Source organism: Poecilia latipinna, unplaced genomic scaffold (assembly GCF_001443285.1).
Source record: "Poecilia latipinna isolate Pla-1442-1.1 unplaced genomic scaffold, P_latipinna-1.0 Scaffold794, whole genome shotgun sequence".
NCBI classification, from domain to species: domain Eukaryota; kingdom Metazoa; phylum Chordata; class Actinopteri; order Cyprinodontiformes; family Poeciliidae; genus Poecilia; species Poecilia latipinna.
The window spans coordinates 77,433-92,148 of record NW_015113410.1 but is presented as its reverse complement, the minus strand read 5'-3'; the positions used below and the strand labels follow the sequence as shown (position 1 = coordinate 92,148).

The 14,716-nt window shown below is 34.7% G+C and overlaps 1 protein-coding gene across 1 annotated transcript in view; it reads right to left on the bottom strand.

The window, feature by feature from the left end:
• The window catches only part of LOC106956171 (ras association domain-containing protein 5-like), a 52,053-nt gene that overhangs the window by 32,315 nt on the left and 5,022 nt on the right, over positions 1–14,716 (bottom strand). The window contains exon 2 of the mRNA XM_015046825.1: positions 7,301–7,413. Within this exon, the coding sequence (XP_014902311.1) occupies positions 7,301–7,413 (113 nt within the window). The remainder of the gene's footprint in view (positions 1–7,300; positions 7,414–14,716) is intronic.

The window sequence follows — 14,716 nt, the reverse complement described above, 5'->3', positions numbered from 1 at the left end:
GCTTTAATCAGAAGCCTGAAAGCGTGCATTCAGCACTTTATGTTGTTGACAGCAGGGCCACGGTGCAAGAAGCCTGAATGAATGCTGAATGTGGGTCATTTACAGTGCACTCTTATCCAACCCAGTCGGTTTCTTGGATAGAAATCACCCAACAGGATAAGGACCTGAGATAAACACAAACAAACAAATGCTGTGCAACATGACAGATAGCAGTTCATTGGGAAGTCCCACCCTGATGGGTATCTAAGTTTTCCTCTGAACCATCAACAAAAAACGGGAAAAAATACTTCTTCCATTCATGAGAAGAAGAACATGCTGGATTAGAGTTTTGAGTTGACAGATCTGCAGATCTGGTTTAGACTTTTAATCCTGAGTAAGTAAACATAACTGAAAAAGACCTGAGTTGTAGATTCCCAGTAGGCAGCTTGAGAATTTTTTCAAAGAATAAATCTAAATAAGGCAGCTGAGGAGAAAGGTTAAGCATTAAATATAACTAATTGCATTGCATTAACTACTATCATGTATCTTACCATCTTTAGACTGGTTAGTTACCCATTGCTGCAAGAACTATTGTTATAGTAGCTTTAACTCGTCAAGAAATACACAAACATATTATTTATACTAACTATGTGCTTACTTTTCTTTTAACAAAGAAATAAAAAAAGATATAACAATATAGATACCTGGAATTACACACTTTTCTAACTTCTTGTTGCCACTAGCTGTGCTACATGCTAATACTAGCTCATATATAGATGAACCCTTGAAATTCTACATTATGGACAGCAGAAAGACATAATGTTATAAAGAAGATTAAAAAAAAACACCATGCTCATGAAACATATTTTGTTGGGTCATTTTTTTAGTTTATTTTATTTAAGTTCTATTGTTCTTTCTGTTGTAGTTATTTGTGCTTTCTCTGTGCTGTTATGTAGCCTTTCTTCATTTAATTATATCAAGTTTTACTATAACTATAAATGCCTTTCATAACTCTAAGACTTCCTGCTTAATATCTTGAAAGGACACTTATGGCAACAGGAAAGCTACAGGAGTGAATGTTAATGAAAAACAATATTCTTGAAGCTAAAAGAAACGTAAGAACAGCCTAACTGCGGGATACCATTTATCAGCCAAGCTACATTCTCAGTGGTTTGGTTCACATTAATTAGACAGTGGAAAGCATCCATTAGCACACAGTGACAATGACACACATGGGGGCTCGTCCGGGATCTTAATGGATATCTTAATGCCTTTAACATTACAATTGTAAGAAAGGAAACATGACTCAACAACTGCAATAGAAGAACTTGGATTTGATGAAAACAACATTTACAAAGCTAAAAGAAAAACCATGAGCTCACCAGGTAGCAACTATTTGGCTAAAAATCAAATCTTTATAAAATATTTGATAAATGTGGGGGCAAATAGCAATAGCTATGAAAACATAATTGTTGACAGAATCAAAATGAAATAAACACTGTATATTTACTGTTACAGAAAGATTTACAAATATATCATAAAATCTCTCTGCTTCTTTACATGTTTTATCTCAGAATAACAGTTGGTGATGTTGCACATGTTAGCTCCCAAAACTGAGAAGGAAATCAGAAGAACCCATCTGCTGGTGGGTCTCTAAGCTGCAGACGGGTGTTCCGTTTCAGCTGACGATGTTAGAGCTTTGTTTGTCAGACTGAGGACTTAATCCCAGACAATCCATAAAAGATTACAGTTGAAAAGTGAGTGTTATATTTCATCTCTGTCACTCGTTCTGCTGTTATGCAAATGTATTTTTTGTTTTATTACTGTTCTTAGATAACTAATTGAAAGGTAATTTGCAGTTTAAAAATTTATTCTGATTTATTGTTTGAAAATTGATCAGCAAAAGAAACTAATTCGGTGGTTTTAATTAAAGCATTGGTTTATATTATGTTATTAAATTTACTTTTTTTTTACTCTAAAGGATGTCCTAGCTCTAAGATGAGACAACACTTTTGTTCAAGTAGTCAAAAAATAGGAACTGGATCTTTTTAAGGACTTCAGAGTGATGCCTTTTGGAAGTTTTAAAACAGCTCACAGATTTATGCACTCTTCCTAATGACAGAGAATATTTGGTTTCTGTGGAAATGTTGGGGTCTTGCTTCAATTTGAAAACAATTTGTGGGATTTGGAAATGTTTTTCGCTCCAACACATGTTTACAAGGGATCTGTTTCACCATTAAAAGGCTATATGACCAGTTTAAAGTTGGACTAGATATCTACAAGACACTAAATACAGTTTAAATTCATGTACTAGAATTAATTTCCCAGATCTACTTCTCCCTCTCTGCGAAACAAGGCAATTCATGGTGCTTTACATGATGAAAGCATAAAACAAGAAATAAACATGACATTTTTTTGAATGTCATTAACAAAATCATCGAATATTGGAACTGCTTCTCACCGTTTGGTTCTGATTCTGGGGATTCAGAACAGAGTAGAAGCAGAAGACCTGAATAGTGTGGAAGGTTGATAAAGCAGTAGGTCTTTAAAGGGAACTTATGATACTAACTTCACATTTTGCACATTTTTGTTCTTCCATTTGGGTTGCTACTGCTTCTAAAAACAACCCAATCGCTTACAAAAAACACCCAATACATTTTTGGTAATAAGATAAAGTTTTTTGGTGTCTGGAAAATCAGTTGTTTCAAAAACCTCCCGATTGCTAACTCACAATCAGCAGGCACTGCGTTGTTACCTAGCAACCTCAGCAAAGCCCAGCCTCGTTACCTAGCAACCCAAGTGAAGCTCCAGCATGTATGGTCAGCTGGTTTTACCGTTGGAGAAGGTAAGTGTTTTGTTGTTGACTTTGTACTACTCAGAAACCACTTTCTGTCGGTTGTGCAGGAGGCTCCACTTCTGCTTTTCAAAATTGCGCTCAAATGTAATGAACATTACAGTATTCTGGTGCCAAGCCATTCAGTGATTTATAAACCAGTACAAGTATTTTAAAGCCAGTTCTCCAGAGTACTGGAGAACAGAAAGAAATGGAAGCTTGGAAGAGATATACCGAAAGGAAGAGTAGTGTGATAATTGCACGGTGATGGTGTTTGTTTACGGGAAGGACTGCATGAATTCAGATGTTTGATAGTGAAGGGGGGAAGATGATGAGATACTCAGACACTTGAGATTGTATTGTCTGCTTTCCTGATGTTTTATGATGCATTTTCTCTTAGTATCCTTCAATTTTTTTTGATGTGTTCCCGAGTTTTGAGCAATTAGGCGTGATTAATGTGGTAATCCACATTCTGTTTAAGTATCTATATATATATATATATATATATATATATATATATATATATACACACCAACCAAGTTGAATGTTGAACTTTACAATTCAAAAAGTAGGCAAAATGCAGCATTTCTTCTATTTTCTGAGATTGCAGCATTTTTCTGTTTAATTTGTATTTTTATGTATTTGTGTGTTTTTGAATTTGTCCATGCATATGTTTGCAGTGCGTTATGCGTTTGCACCAGCCGACCAATGTATATAACCTCATAAGTTGATTTGTAAGTTGACTTTTACAAAGTTTAGCAATCTCTTTCATGTTAAACAAACAGCTTGACTTGCAGACTTGAATTCTCAATTTTCAAGAAAATCTTAACCACTAGAAAACATTAGCAGCACGAACAGATGCTCTGCTGTCCAAGTTGTGATCAATTGAGTTGTAACAATACTTTCCCACCATTAGGTTCTTTCCCACAAGTCAAGAACCTGGCATACAGGCCATAAAGCTGGGTGAGGTCTCATCAGATGTTAAAGGAAACCCAACAGCAGCTAGGGTCTTTAAGTATTTTATCAGATGTTTTTGGCATGTTTAACATCGTACAAACCACTAATATCATTTTTAACAACAGAGTTTTGTGTGCCGTTTTTTGTTGTTTTCCTGGAAAGGTCCAGAGTTTTGTAATCACTTCCAGACCCAGATAAATTAAGCAACAAAGTAAAAGACTTAAAAAAAAAACCCTCATGGACATTGCCCTCTGTGTTCACTCTCGTTGTTTCTTCCCATCTGTGATGGGTTTGGTTTCTCTTGTGTTTGTCTTTCCCAGCTCACAGGAAGTTAATTTTATTCTCTCTTTTGGCTCCTTGTCAATCATTTACAGGATCTCCTTGCAGTTAAACCAATCGCATGGCAGGAGAGGAATGTCACAGTGTTACATGTGTGTTTTTTCACAGGTTTTAGTATTTTTTCCATTAGGTTTACTTTTTAAAAATCTTTTAAATTGATCAACAACCTCAAATAAAGGAATGCTCTAATTTTAGGGGGACAAGCCGGAGTGGAAAAGAGCTGCAGCTTTGCACCGTGACTTTATGTAATATAGAAATTAATATAATTTCCAGGATTTAAAATGAGTTATCCATGTATTCTTTTGTTGTCAGTATTTGTTGTGTTCAGGTTTCATGTGCTGCACATTGAAGGCAGATAACTGAATTGACTGTTAATTCTGTTAGTGAGTGAGTGGTTTATATCAAGCAGACATTTCCTCCTAACAAGGTTTAATGGTCATGGTCAACGTTTTGAACTGCATAATAACTGACTTTGTTGCCCATTGTAGCAGTTCTATTTATTTATTTGCAGCTGAATTATTTTTAGCCTGATTGATTCATTGATGGACCTCGTGAGGATGTTTTTTTAAATTGTAGCAGATGGGTTTTTAACGGTGATATAAGAGTCACACTGTAGTTCTTAACATGAATACTGCAGCACTGACAGGACTTTCATACATGAAGCTACAGTAAACCGACACGGGTCTGTGTGAATATATGTACGTGTAAATCCACAAGTGCTGATAGATGTTCACATACTGCAGAGAGCACAACCGATTTACTTATCCTTCAGATATATATAGGTGTGTGTTTGGTTGGTCGCTTAGTTGGAGTTTTGGTTGTTTGGTCGAATGGTTGATTGGATAATTTTTGAGTTGGTCAGATGGTTGATTGGATAATTTTTGAGTTGGTCAGGTGGATGGTTGGATAATTTGTTGGTCTGATGGATGGGTTTAGGTAAAAGCCACATGAAGCAATGGGTGGAGAAGAAAGAGCAAACCCAACAAAACCTTCAAAAAGGCCCAGAATGTACTTTTGTAAAATTACCGTCAGCTCTTTGTGAAGGTTTTTATGAGAATTTGCTGCTATTGGGTTTTTACATGGAAATACTGGCGGAACATTAAAAAGCAAAGACAAAAAATAAAGAATTTGGCAGAATTTAAAACTGTGTTTTAAGAAGTAAATTCTGTATAATAATTGACTCTGACTCGCACACCCAGGATGCATCACACGATAAGTATGGTGTTTAATTCCTGGAGGACAGCTGGGCGTGCATCCCTTCTGGTTTATCATGGTGTAGTTTTGCAGCTCACACTATTCTATTACAGCCACATTTTGCTCATTTTAGCAACTTTAGCAGTTATTTTATGTGTCAGAGCTCTTAAATAAGCAGCTGAGCTTCTTTTCCTTTCAGGAAACAGTTGCAGGATGTGTGACACAAGCACACAGAAACACCAACAGTCAGATAGTTTATCTTCATATACGCAAATTACACATCAAAACATGAGGATTTTTGTCTACTTTGACCACCATACTACAGTTTTCAGTAACTCAAATTTGCCTCCATTACTTTTCTTTTCTTGGATTTTTTTAATTAAAACTGCAATTAATTAAAAAATGTGTGTATATAAAATCGACCTATGCTTTAAAAGGTCTCAGAGTTCACACATTACCTCGTCCTGACATGATTTATCACCTTAGAAACCGACGTTTCACCTTTGTGTTTACAACACATCAAACGAGTTAATGCTGATCTGCCTGCTGTGGTTTTGGCTCTGCTGCTGCTCAACACTGATGTGGTTTTATTCTTCCTGCAGAACCAGGATTATCTCAGCACATTTCCAACCAGAGCTGAACACATTCATGAACCGTGCTGAGTAATGCTGAGTGCAGCATTGTGGTCCATTCATAAAAATATGCTTTTGTTGTGTGAGGGTGTGTGGTTGCAGGCGGCTGTGTTAGACCTAAGGATGGCGACGTCTTTAAAAGCTGATTTGCTGCAGAAGTGCTAAAGCAGGGTTTAGTTGTTGCGAACATGACAGGAATAACAAAATAATAAACTAAAACTTACTGGAAAAAAGTTTGACACCATTCCGGATGGTTGCATCTTCTCATTTCTAAGACTGCTGAACTATTTCAAAAACTGTCTGTTGTTGTTGGTGAGCAAAATTAAAATCTTTGAAAAATATTTACTGATTTAGTAAAATTATCTATTTTTTTCTGTGAAACATGTAACGACTGTATTGCTTATTTAAGCAGAAGATGATGGTGGAAATCTCAAGAGGCAGAATGTTTGACTACAGCACCATCATGTGGTGATCTCTGGTTACTACAAAATATTTAATTTTGGTAAAATTACTCCAGCTTCTTTCCAGTTTTAACATTATTTGACTATATGGATCTTTTATCTGATAAATAATAGACAAAGTATAAACCTAACTTGAAGCCCTGAAAGTTGCAGCACCCAAACTTCTTCTTGAGAAATGTAATCTGGATGCTTCCTAATCAACACATTTTCTACTCTTAACAAATTATTTCTTTTACTCTATTCCAGTTTCTAAAAATTAAGCAACTAATGTGAAATAATCACACTGTAAAAGTTTAAAATGCATCTCACTGACGTATTTGAGACAACTGATTGGGTCCGTCGTAATAAGCAACTAATCAATTAATCGCACAATAAATTAAGACGAACTCAATAATTTCCATTTGCATATTTTCTCTTTTTCTACCAAAAACTGGATGACAAAAGTCTTCAGTTTGGTGCTTTGGTCTGAATTAGCTCTTTTTTGAATGACAGTTTTGTTTATAGAGCATTCATAATTCATTTTATTTGTTGTTTCTGTTGTTTTGTTTATTTGTTTTGGATATTTAAAATGTCTTCCAGTTCCAGTGTTAAACGTTCATAAGAATTTAGTTCATCTTCAAGAAAATGTTCTTGCATTCTAATACCATTATCGTTATATTACTTGAAAATGGTTTCAAAACAAAAATATTATTGTATTATTGTTTATCGATGCCATTAGTCTTAATAGAAATAGAACGGAGGAAAATGCAGCTAAGTCCTCTAGAGGTACTGATTTCAAACAAAAGTATGACTAAAACGTATAAATACACATATTTACAAGCAAAAGTTGTGAAAAGAAACACCCATGAAGACATCTGCACAGACAGCTGCTGACGTAAACAAACATCGGCTCAGTTTTGACTCACATGGAGCGGCGTGTTGTTGTTGTTCAGATGGTCCTGACTGACGGGCGACGCAGCAGGATGGCAGTCGAGTGACACTCTCTCTCGACATTCAGCATGACAAGCATATTTGCAGCCTGCAGAGAAATGAGTCTGCATCAGCTTAAGAGAGCGTGAGAGCCAAAAACAATAAGAGGAAGATGTTATTTGTGAGCATCTCAGATATGCAGAAACAACGTATATGCAAATCCTCCATTGATATCGACGGTTCGTCGGTTGGGCTCCTAGATCCCATTTTGCAAATAAAACCAACGTAATGCAAATTCCGAGATAAGCGAGCCATAAAGAAGAAAAGGTTTCAAAATAAAATTCATCGGGACACACTAACATTATAACGATAACGTACGAACAGGAAGGATTTAAATGAAATAACTTGGAAAATAAACATGAATGGAACAAATGATTGAGACAGACAAACATTCTGAATGTTTTCTGTTTAAAAACAAGTGCATTCTGGGAAAATGAGTGCAATACACATTATAATTTCACAACAACTCCACTAAAATCAATAACAAATACCTTTTAATTGAGAAGTTCTTTGACTTTAGTCAGTTAAATTATGCATAAACAAAAGTAATGTAGTAAACAGATGAAAACTTTTCAATCATTGTTTCTAAAGTCATATTTAATGTTTAATCTGTGAACTAAGACAATACGAAGAGTAAGAACCTTATGGGAAAAGTCATGTTATCCTTAAAAACATGCATAAGCTGACAATTGTAATGGATAATAATTGAAATTGTAACAAAAACAAAAGCTGCAGAAAAAGACTGACATTTATTCAAGTGAATACAAAATACAATAAAACAGTGGAAAAGTGCAGTTTTATTTTATTCAACACGTGAAAATATAGATTAATTTTGTCATAAAAATAAGTAAAGTCCTAAAATTCATATTGATTACTTTAATGGAAAAAAATACATTAAAATTTTTGAATTAAGATAATAGTTATTGAACAAGGTAAATAAATTTTAAAATTAAATAATATAATTAACTTTGATATTACACTATAAATATGTAAAGTCAAATGCTTACATTATGTACTTCATTATTTAATAACTTGGATTATTAAAAGTTTAACTTAATAAAATAAAATAGATCTATTTTATGGTAAAATTAATTAGGAATCCAATTTGTGAATAAATAATGATGTTATATTAGTATTATCAATATAATTATCATAAACATGCATTTTCTACAATGCATGTTATTAGTCCTTAATAGGTAAAAACATGCTTTAAAAACTCTTCAGTGATATTAAGTTATAGGAAGAAAGGTTAATTTTAAGTGTTTTGAAGAATTTCCAGTAATATCCTGTTTTCAGTCCAGTTTTCATCCTTAAAACTGAGAATTAAAACTGGATGCTAAAAACATTGGACAATGCTAACACTCTTAAAAACAAGAAGCAGTTTCTATTTATATTTTCTGACATTTACGCATTTAATTGTGAAAAATAAGCATCTGCATCAATAACAGATGAACTACATGCCACATAAACATTTGTTTTTAGGTCAAATCCCTTCATAAACACTCGGTTAAATCCCACAATCCTACCTGCCGACTTCTTCCTCATGTGCTGCCCAACTTTATCCGACAGTTTGCACATGGCTGCTCCCATCTCCCATCTTAAACACAGTTAGACCTCATCGTCATTGTTCATCAGAAAGCTCGGCTCCTCGCTCTGCTGTCTGTCTGCCTCTGATCAGACCTCAGATGTGCGCAGCTGCCATTCTTCCCCTGTGTTATTGTGCTGAGTGGGTGATTTAACAGTCAAATGGAGGCCACAGTGAGATGGACACAGACAGGGCAGGAGGGAGGAGGCGGCGGATTGGCACAGCACTGCTGACTCAGTCATCTCCAGCAGCTCTCTTCTCACTTACGCAGTTTGTTGAAACTAAAACACGTCCGACTAACCCGGCTTCCAATCCGTCCATTCATCCGAACATCAGATCATCGACATGGATCCACAGCGGGAAACACAAAACCCTCTACACACAAACTATGATCCAGAATAGCTTTGCATATGTTGCCTTTTAAACTCCACAACTTGGGTCAAGTTTCTTCCAGAAACTTCTCACAATAATTTGCTGTAATTTTGCCCCATTCCTCCTGACAGAGCTAAGTCAGGGTTTCAACTCTGAGTAGGCCTGTCGCAATAATGATAATCAATTAATCACACAATAATTTAAAACGAGCTCAATAATTTCCATTTGCATTATTTATTGTTTTTCGCTTTTCTTTAAAGCAATAAAGCAAGCCACCTTTGTACTACTTATTAGGGATGCAGGTTATCCATTAAGTTAATCTAAAGTTGATTCATCTTATTGATCAATTCAAAATGAATTGATAAGTGGCTATTTTCTTAAAATCCTGAGTTTTCCATAACATGAAGGTCTAAATTACTCTAAATATTAAAATCTGAAAAGAAATTCATTATTTTATGTCAGTTGTGTTAAATACTGACTGAATAAACAGAAAGTTCTGGTTTTCTCATACTGTTAAAGTGAAACATATTTATAAAATATAGCAAAACAGCAACAGTTTAGGTTGCTGAACAGAAATATAAAAGATGAATAGAATAATATGCGAAACACTTTAATCCCCCATGAACAGAAAGATATTCATTAACTCAAGATCTATCTTGCTTATTGGCGTCATATTTTTTCCATCACTTTACTTTTTTTTATCCCCTCCGCTTTTCTGCCATCGCATTCTCACCTTCGTAGCTCCTCTCTCATTTTTTGCTGAGAAGTTGGCGCTGCTACGTCATGTAGCTCGGCTGAATTAGCGCTATTAAGGAGCTTATCGAGTGCTTATATTTCAAAACAACTTAAGGAACTTGTCAAGTGCTTATATTACTAAAGAAAACCTCATAAATAGCATCTTCCATCCCACACCGAACTCTGTTTGGACCGTTTGTCTCTCCTAGTAAGAGGTGCGCCATCCGCCATCTTTGTTTCTGCATCAAGGACTCCGCTAAAGGATGACCCGTGGCGCCCTCTGTTGGATGGCGGCCAAACTACAACACTAAAAGAAGTATTTAATCGATTGGAACTCATTTTAATCTACTAAAATTATTATTAGATTAATAATTAATAATGAATTCTTAATTAATACTTTTTAATAATTTAATAATTAATAATTTAATCGACAACCATTGCTCAAAGGCATAATAACCTCACTGGATGTAAACGTTTGAGTTTATAGTAATGATAAACTACTCAAATGAAACATGATCAGTATTCTGGCTCGTAGCAAAGAGAAATAACTTTGTAAACCTAGCTGACCCAAAACAGGGAAAGATTAGCCTGATTTAATGTTGGACAGAGAGAAAAATGTGGGGATTTTAAAAAATGTGGGGACGTTGAAGCCTGTAAAGCTTCAACATGCAACATGAATTATCTTAAATAATCTCTAGCATGAGGAAATTATGAGAGAAAGAACTATTTTCAATCTTTGGGCAAAAATATGCAACAATTCCTGCATGTTTTTGCTGTTAGGTCACAGTTTTTAATACTTAAAAATGCTAATTGTGCTATAATGCTGCACCTAATACAGATTTAAAATGCATGATTCAGTTCCAGTTGAGCATTTCACTTCTCCTCTCTTCCTCTTCCTCACCCTCATCTTAGCTCTATGGAGTCATAGTGCTGTCTCAGATAAAAGCTTCCTTGATGCTGCAAATCGATCAGATACAATCAGCCTGACAGAGATGATGAGCTTGGACCAAAAAAAAAGCCCCGACCTTTTCTTTTTTCACATCCAGAAAACTAAATATAGAACTTATTTGAATTTTGGCAACAGATGGTCAACAGTTTACTGGCTTAAACATCTACTGGCTTAGACACAGGAAATACATTAACATTTTTATGGACTGCAAAAGAATCCTCCTATGAGATTATGTTGAAATTGATTGGCGCATCATTTCTACTAATTAAAAAAAAAGTAAATCACTACTTTGGATTAGATTTTAAAGAACCAAAAATACCTGATTTAAATATAGCCATGAAGTTTAAAGAAATTCATATTTATAGTCTGAATTTACTTGAATGTAATGAGTCAGCTTATAACTCTGATGATTTTTACTAATCATCAGAGTTTTCATGACAAATGTACTCAAAAATGTGTTGATATTCTGCTAACTTTCAAAACACAATCTTGCATTTGTGTGCTTAACACAATTAACACAATTAACAATTATTAATTATTATTATTACAAATAATAATATATGACTTATTATTGTCCATAATAATAATAATAATAATAAATTAAGCTTATATAGTGCTTTTTAGGACACTAATTACATGGTTAATGGAAATGCAACTCTAAATATTATTGTGAATAAATATTAATGACTTTCATTATTTTAACTTCATATTTGCTTTTTGATATTGCTTATGCATAATGAAATTCACAAGTAATTTTAGTGTACTATTTTACCATTTATTACAAATAAGCCATTATTATTATTATTACTAATATATGTTTTTGTTCATTTTTTCTTCCATTATGTTTATTTAATTCTATTTTTTATTAATTCTAATTTAAGATCCTACTATTATTAAATATTCCTGGTAATATTATTATCAATCTGTGAGGTATCTAGTAGAAAAACTGTGTTGTAGTTAAAGTATCAACTTTTCCTCATGACTGTTTCCAGTAAAACATGAGCTCTTATTGTGAAAGGATCAGCTCTGAGGTCAAACCCGTCAGACAGGACAGATTTTTTTCTTCTTTTCTTTTAGGCATGTGTCAAACATTTTTTCTCTTTTGGCACCACGTCTCTAATTAAGTCTGTGTTTGCAGAGAGAGCAACAGAGAGGCTTCAGCTCCTCCAACATTTATTTACCTGCTGAGACGTTTCTGACCTCAAACTGAGACAAAATGGAGGAAAGTGGCTCTAAATCTGGAGCTGACCAAATGCTTAAACTACTAGAGAAAATATACATTTGATCTTTTACTATAATTTTGTTTGAAAAAGTTTGAAGATTCACTCATCAACACAGAAATGATCACATTAGATGTTACAGTTAAGCATTGTATTTATTAAATGAGACGGTTCTTTTTCTACTTTAGGGGAATCCAAGAGATTATGTAACAATTGCAAATTTGAGCAAGGTTTCCAGGCACCACATATTTACATATATTACATAAATAGACTGTATTTTTCTTCACTGTCCTGCATGACATCAGATAAAATTGTTCCTGTTTTGTATCTGTTGAAATACCAAATCTCTTTCTTTCTGCTAAATGCCAGAAAAATGAATAAAACATGTTTTTAGAGAAAATGTTTCCGCCTATCCAGGGATGAAAATGTTTAAAATATTTACCAGATTATACCTTTAGGAAAAAAATTTATTTCACAGTATCAATAAAATAATTACAAAAAAAGTTTTGTAGCATGATCTAATTGTTTCTAAAATAAACAACAACAGAAATTACTGATCTAAACCTGTTAATTATTAAAGATATAATCAATGGTATTTATTGCTATTTGGAAAACAGCTGGGAGTGTTAAATATATAACTATCTTGCAGCACAAACGTTTGACCCCAATTTAGCTTCTTTGGTGAGGGAATTGGTTGACCTTTGACCTCTAAACTTTTATTAATATCTTCAAAACAAAAGCAGCACAAATGTAGCAGAGTTGATGGACACCAGTTTTGTTTAATCCCACTATTATGGTTGACCTTTTGTGACCTTTGGAAACATTTATTAATGTATTTGAAATGATAGCGGCACAAACAAACATTTTAGCTACACAAACGCTTTAATACCAATTTCGTTTGGTTTGATAAATCTTTATAACTCAGGTATAAAAAAAACATAAAGATTTATATTAGCATACAAGTACACTGTCTATTAAATATGGTATTTTTAATTTTATGATGCAAATATTGTTTGAACCGAAGTTCTTTTTGTGAAAATCTTGCTGTATTCACACAGCAGCCACATGAAATTCAAACATGTTTTTGTTTGAAGCACAAAGACGACTGTTAGCGTGTGAACAGGTGAATAAATGCTGCAGCCATCTGCTTTGTCCCAAGTCTTTTTCCAATGACCTTCTCTGCTTCCTATGTGCCTGAACACGAGCTACATTGTTTGTGGCACGCAATCAAACTTTGAGCTGCTCAGAATAAAAAGGGCAAAGCTATAATGTTATAAACAATCCTAAATACCTACAAACAAGCAGATAACTCATTTTAATAAAAAACTTGTAAAAACAGTAACTCTTCTTCATGAATTTAACTTCATTGCTAATTTGCTACTAATTTTGCAAATTTTGCAAATTAGTTTCTTTCTTGAGAAAGAAGCTAATTTGGAAGCGAAACAGCTTCATTCACTTCCTCCGCTGCTCTTAGAAAATCAACGTCATCGCTCATGATTTCTTCCTCTGCTCTCTGATTGGCCCGGTTGAAATTCTACCAGAAAGAATTGAAGTGAATGGGAGAAAGTCCAGACGGCTAGCCAAGCTAGTTTTTTTTTTTTTTACCAAAAGTAAAAATTCAACCAAATATCTTTAGTTTGGACACCGAGCACACCAGTTATGACCAAGAAAGTAATAAAAAATATTTTGGATTTTCCGCCGTCGAAACTCACCGGACTTTCTCCAAAGCGGACCAACTTCCAGACCCGCGGAGCGTCGCACCACCTTTGGAAAGCGGCAGAAAAACCGGGATATTCTCCTCACCCTTCTCCCAAAGTATTCAACAAACCCCATCCGCCCCGCACTCTGCTCGGATGTTTCCGCCTCCGAACGATAACTCCCGTCTACAGACGCCCACATCCGGAGAATCATCTTCCCTGAGACGCTTCTCGGCCGGCGGCTTCGTCCGCAATGATCCACCGGCTCTCTTTGCGGGTCATTATCTGTCCGTGGGGGCCGTGGAGCCAAACTGTCAGAGCCACTGAACAAACAAGACTCCGGCAGCTGACAGACGCCCACTGAAAGCCGGTGGAGTCGGATTATACTGAATCGGACAATCAGCTCCGGTATTTCTCACAGAGGTTCAAAATGAGATTTAACGATGTGAAACCTCCGCACCGTTTGCGCTGAGGGAGGATTTACTGCGGATTTCCTCTAATAAAGACAAAAGTATAGATATAAGGGTTATGTTTTTCCATCTAAGATGCTGGGATGGATGTTTGAAGAATTAGTTTAACCCATTTGTAGATCTGAAACCAACGATTATTTCAGTAATCAATTATTCAATTGAATATTCGGACGATTAATTGGATAAAAAAAAAAATCTGCTACATTCTGTAGATTTTTCATTTAATCGCTTAATTCTCTTTTTTCTTTCTTTTAGAACTATACCAAGACAAAAATAAGAAATAATATTACAAGAATAAAGTAATACACCAAAAAAGTCATAATA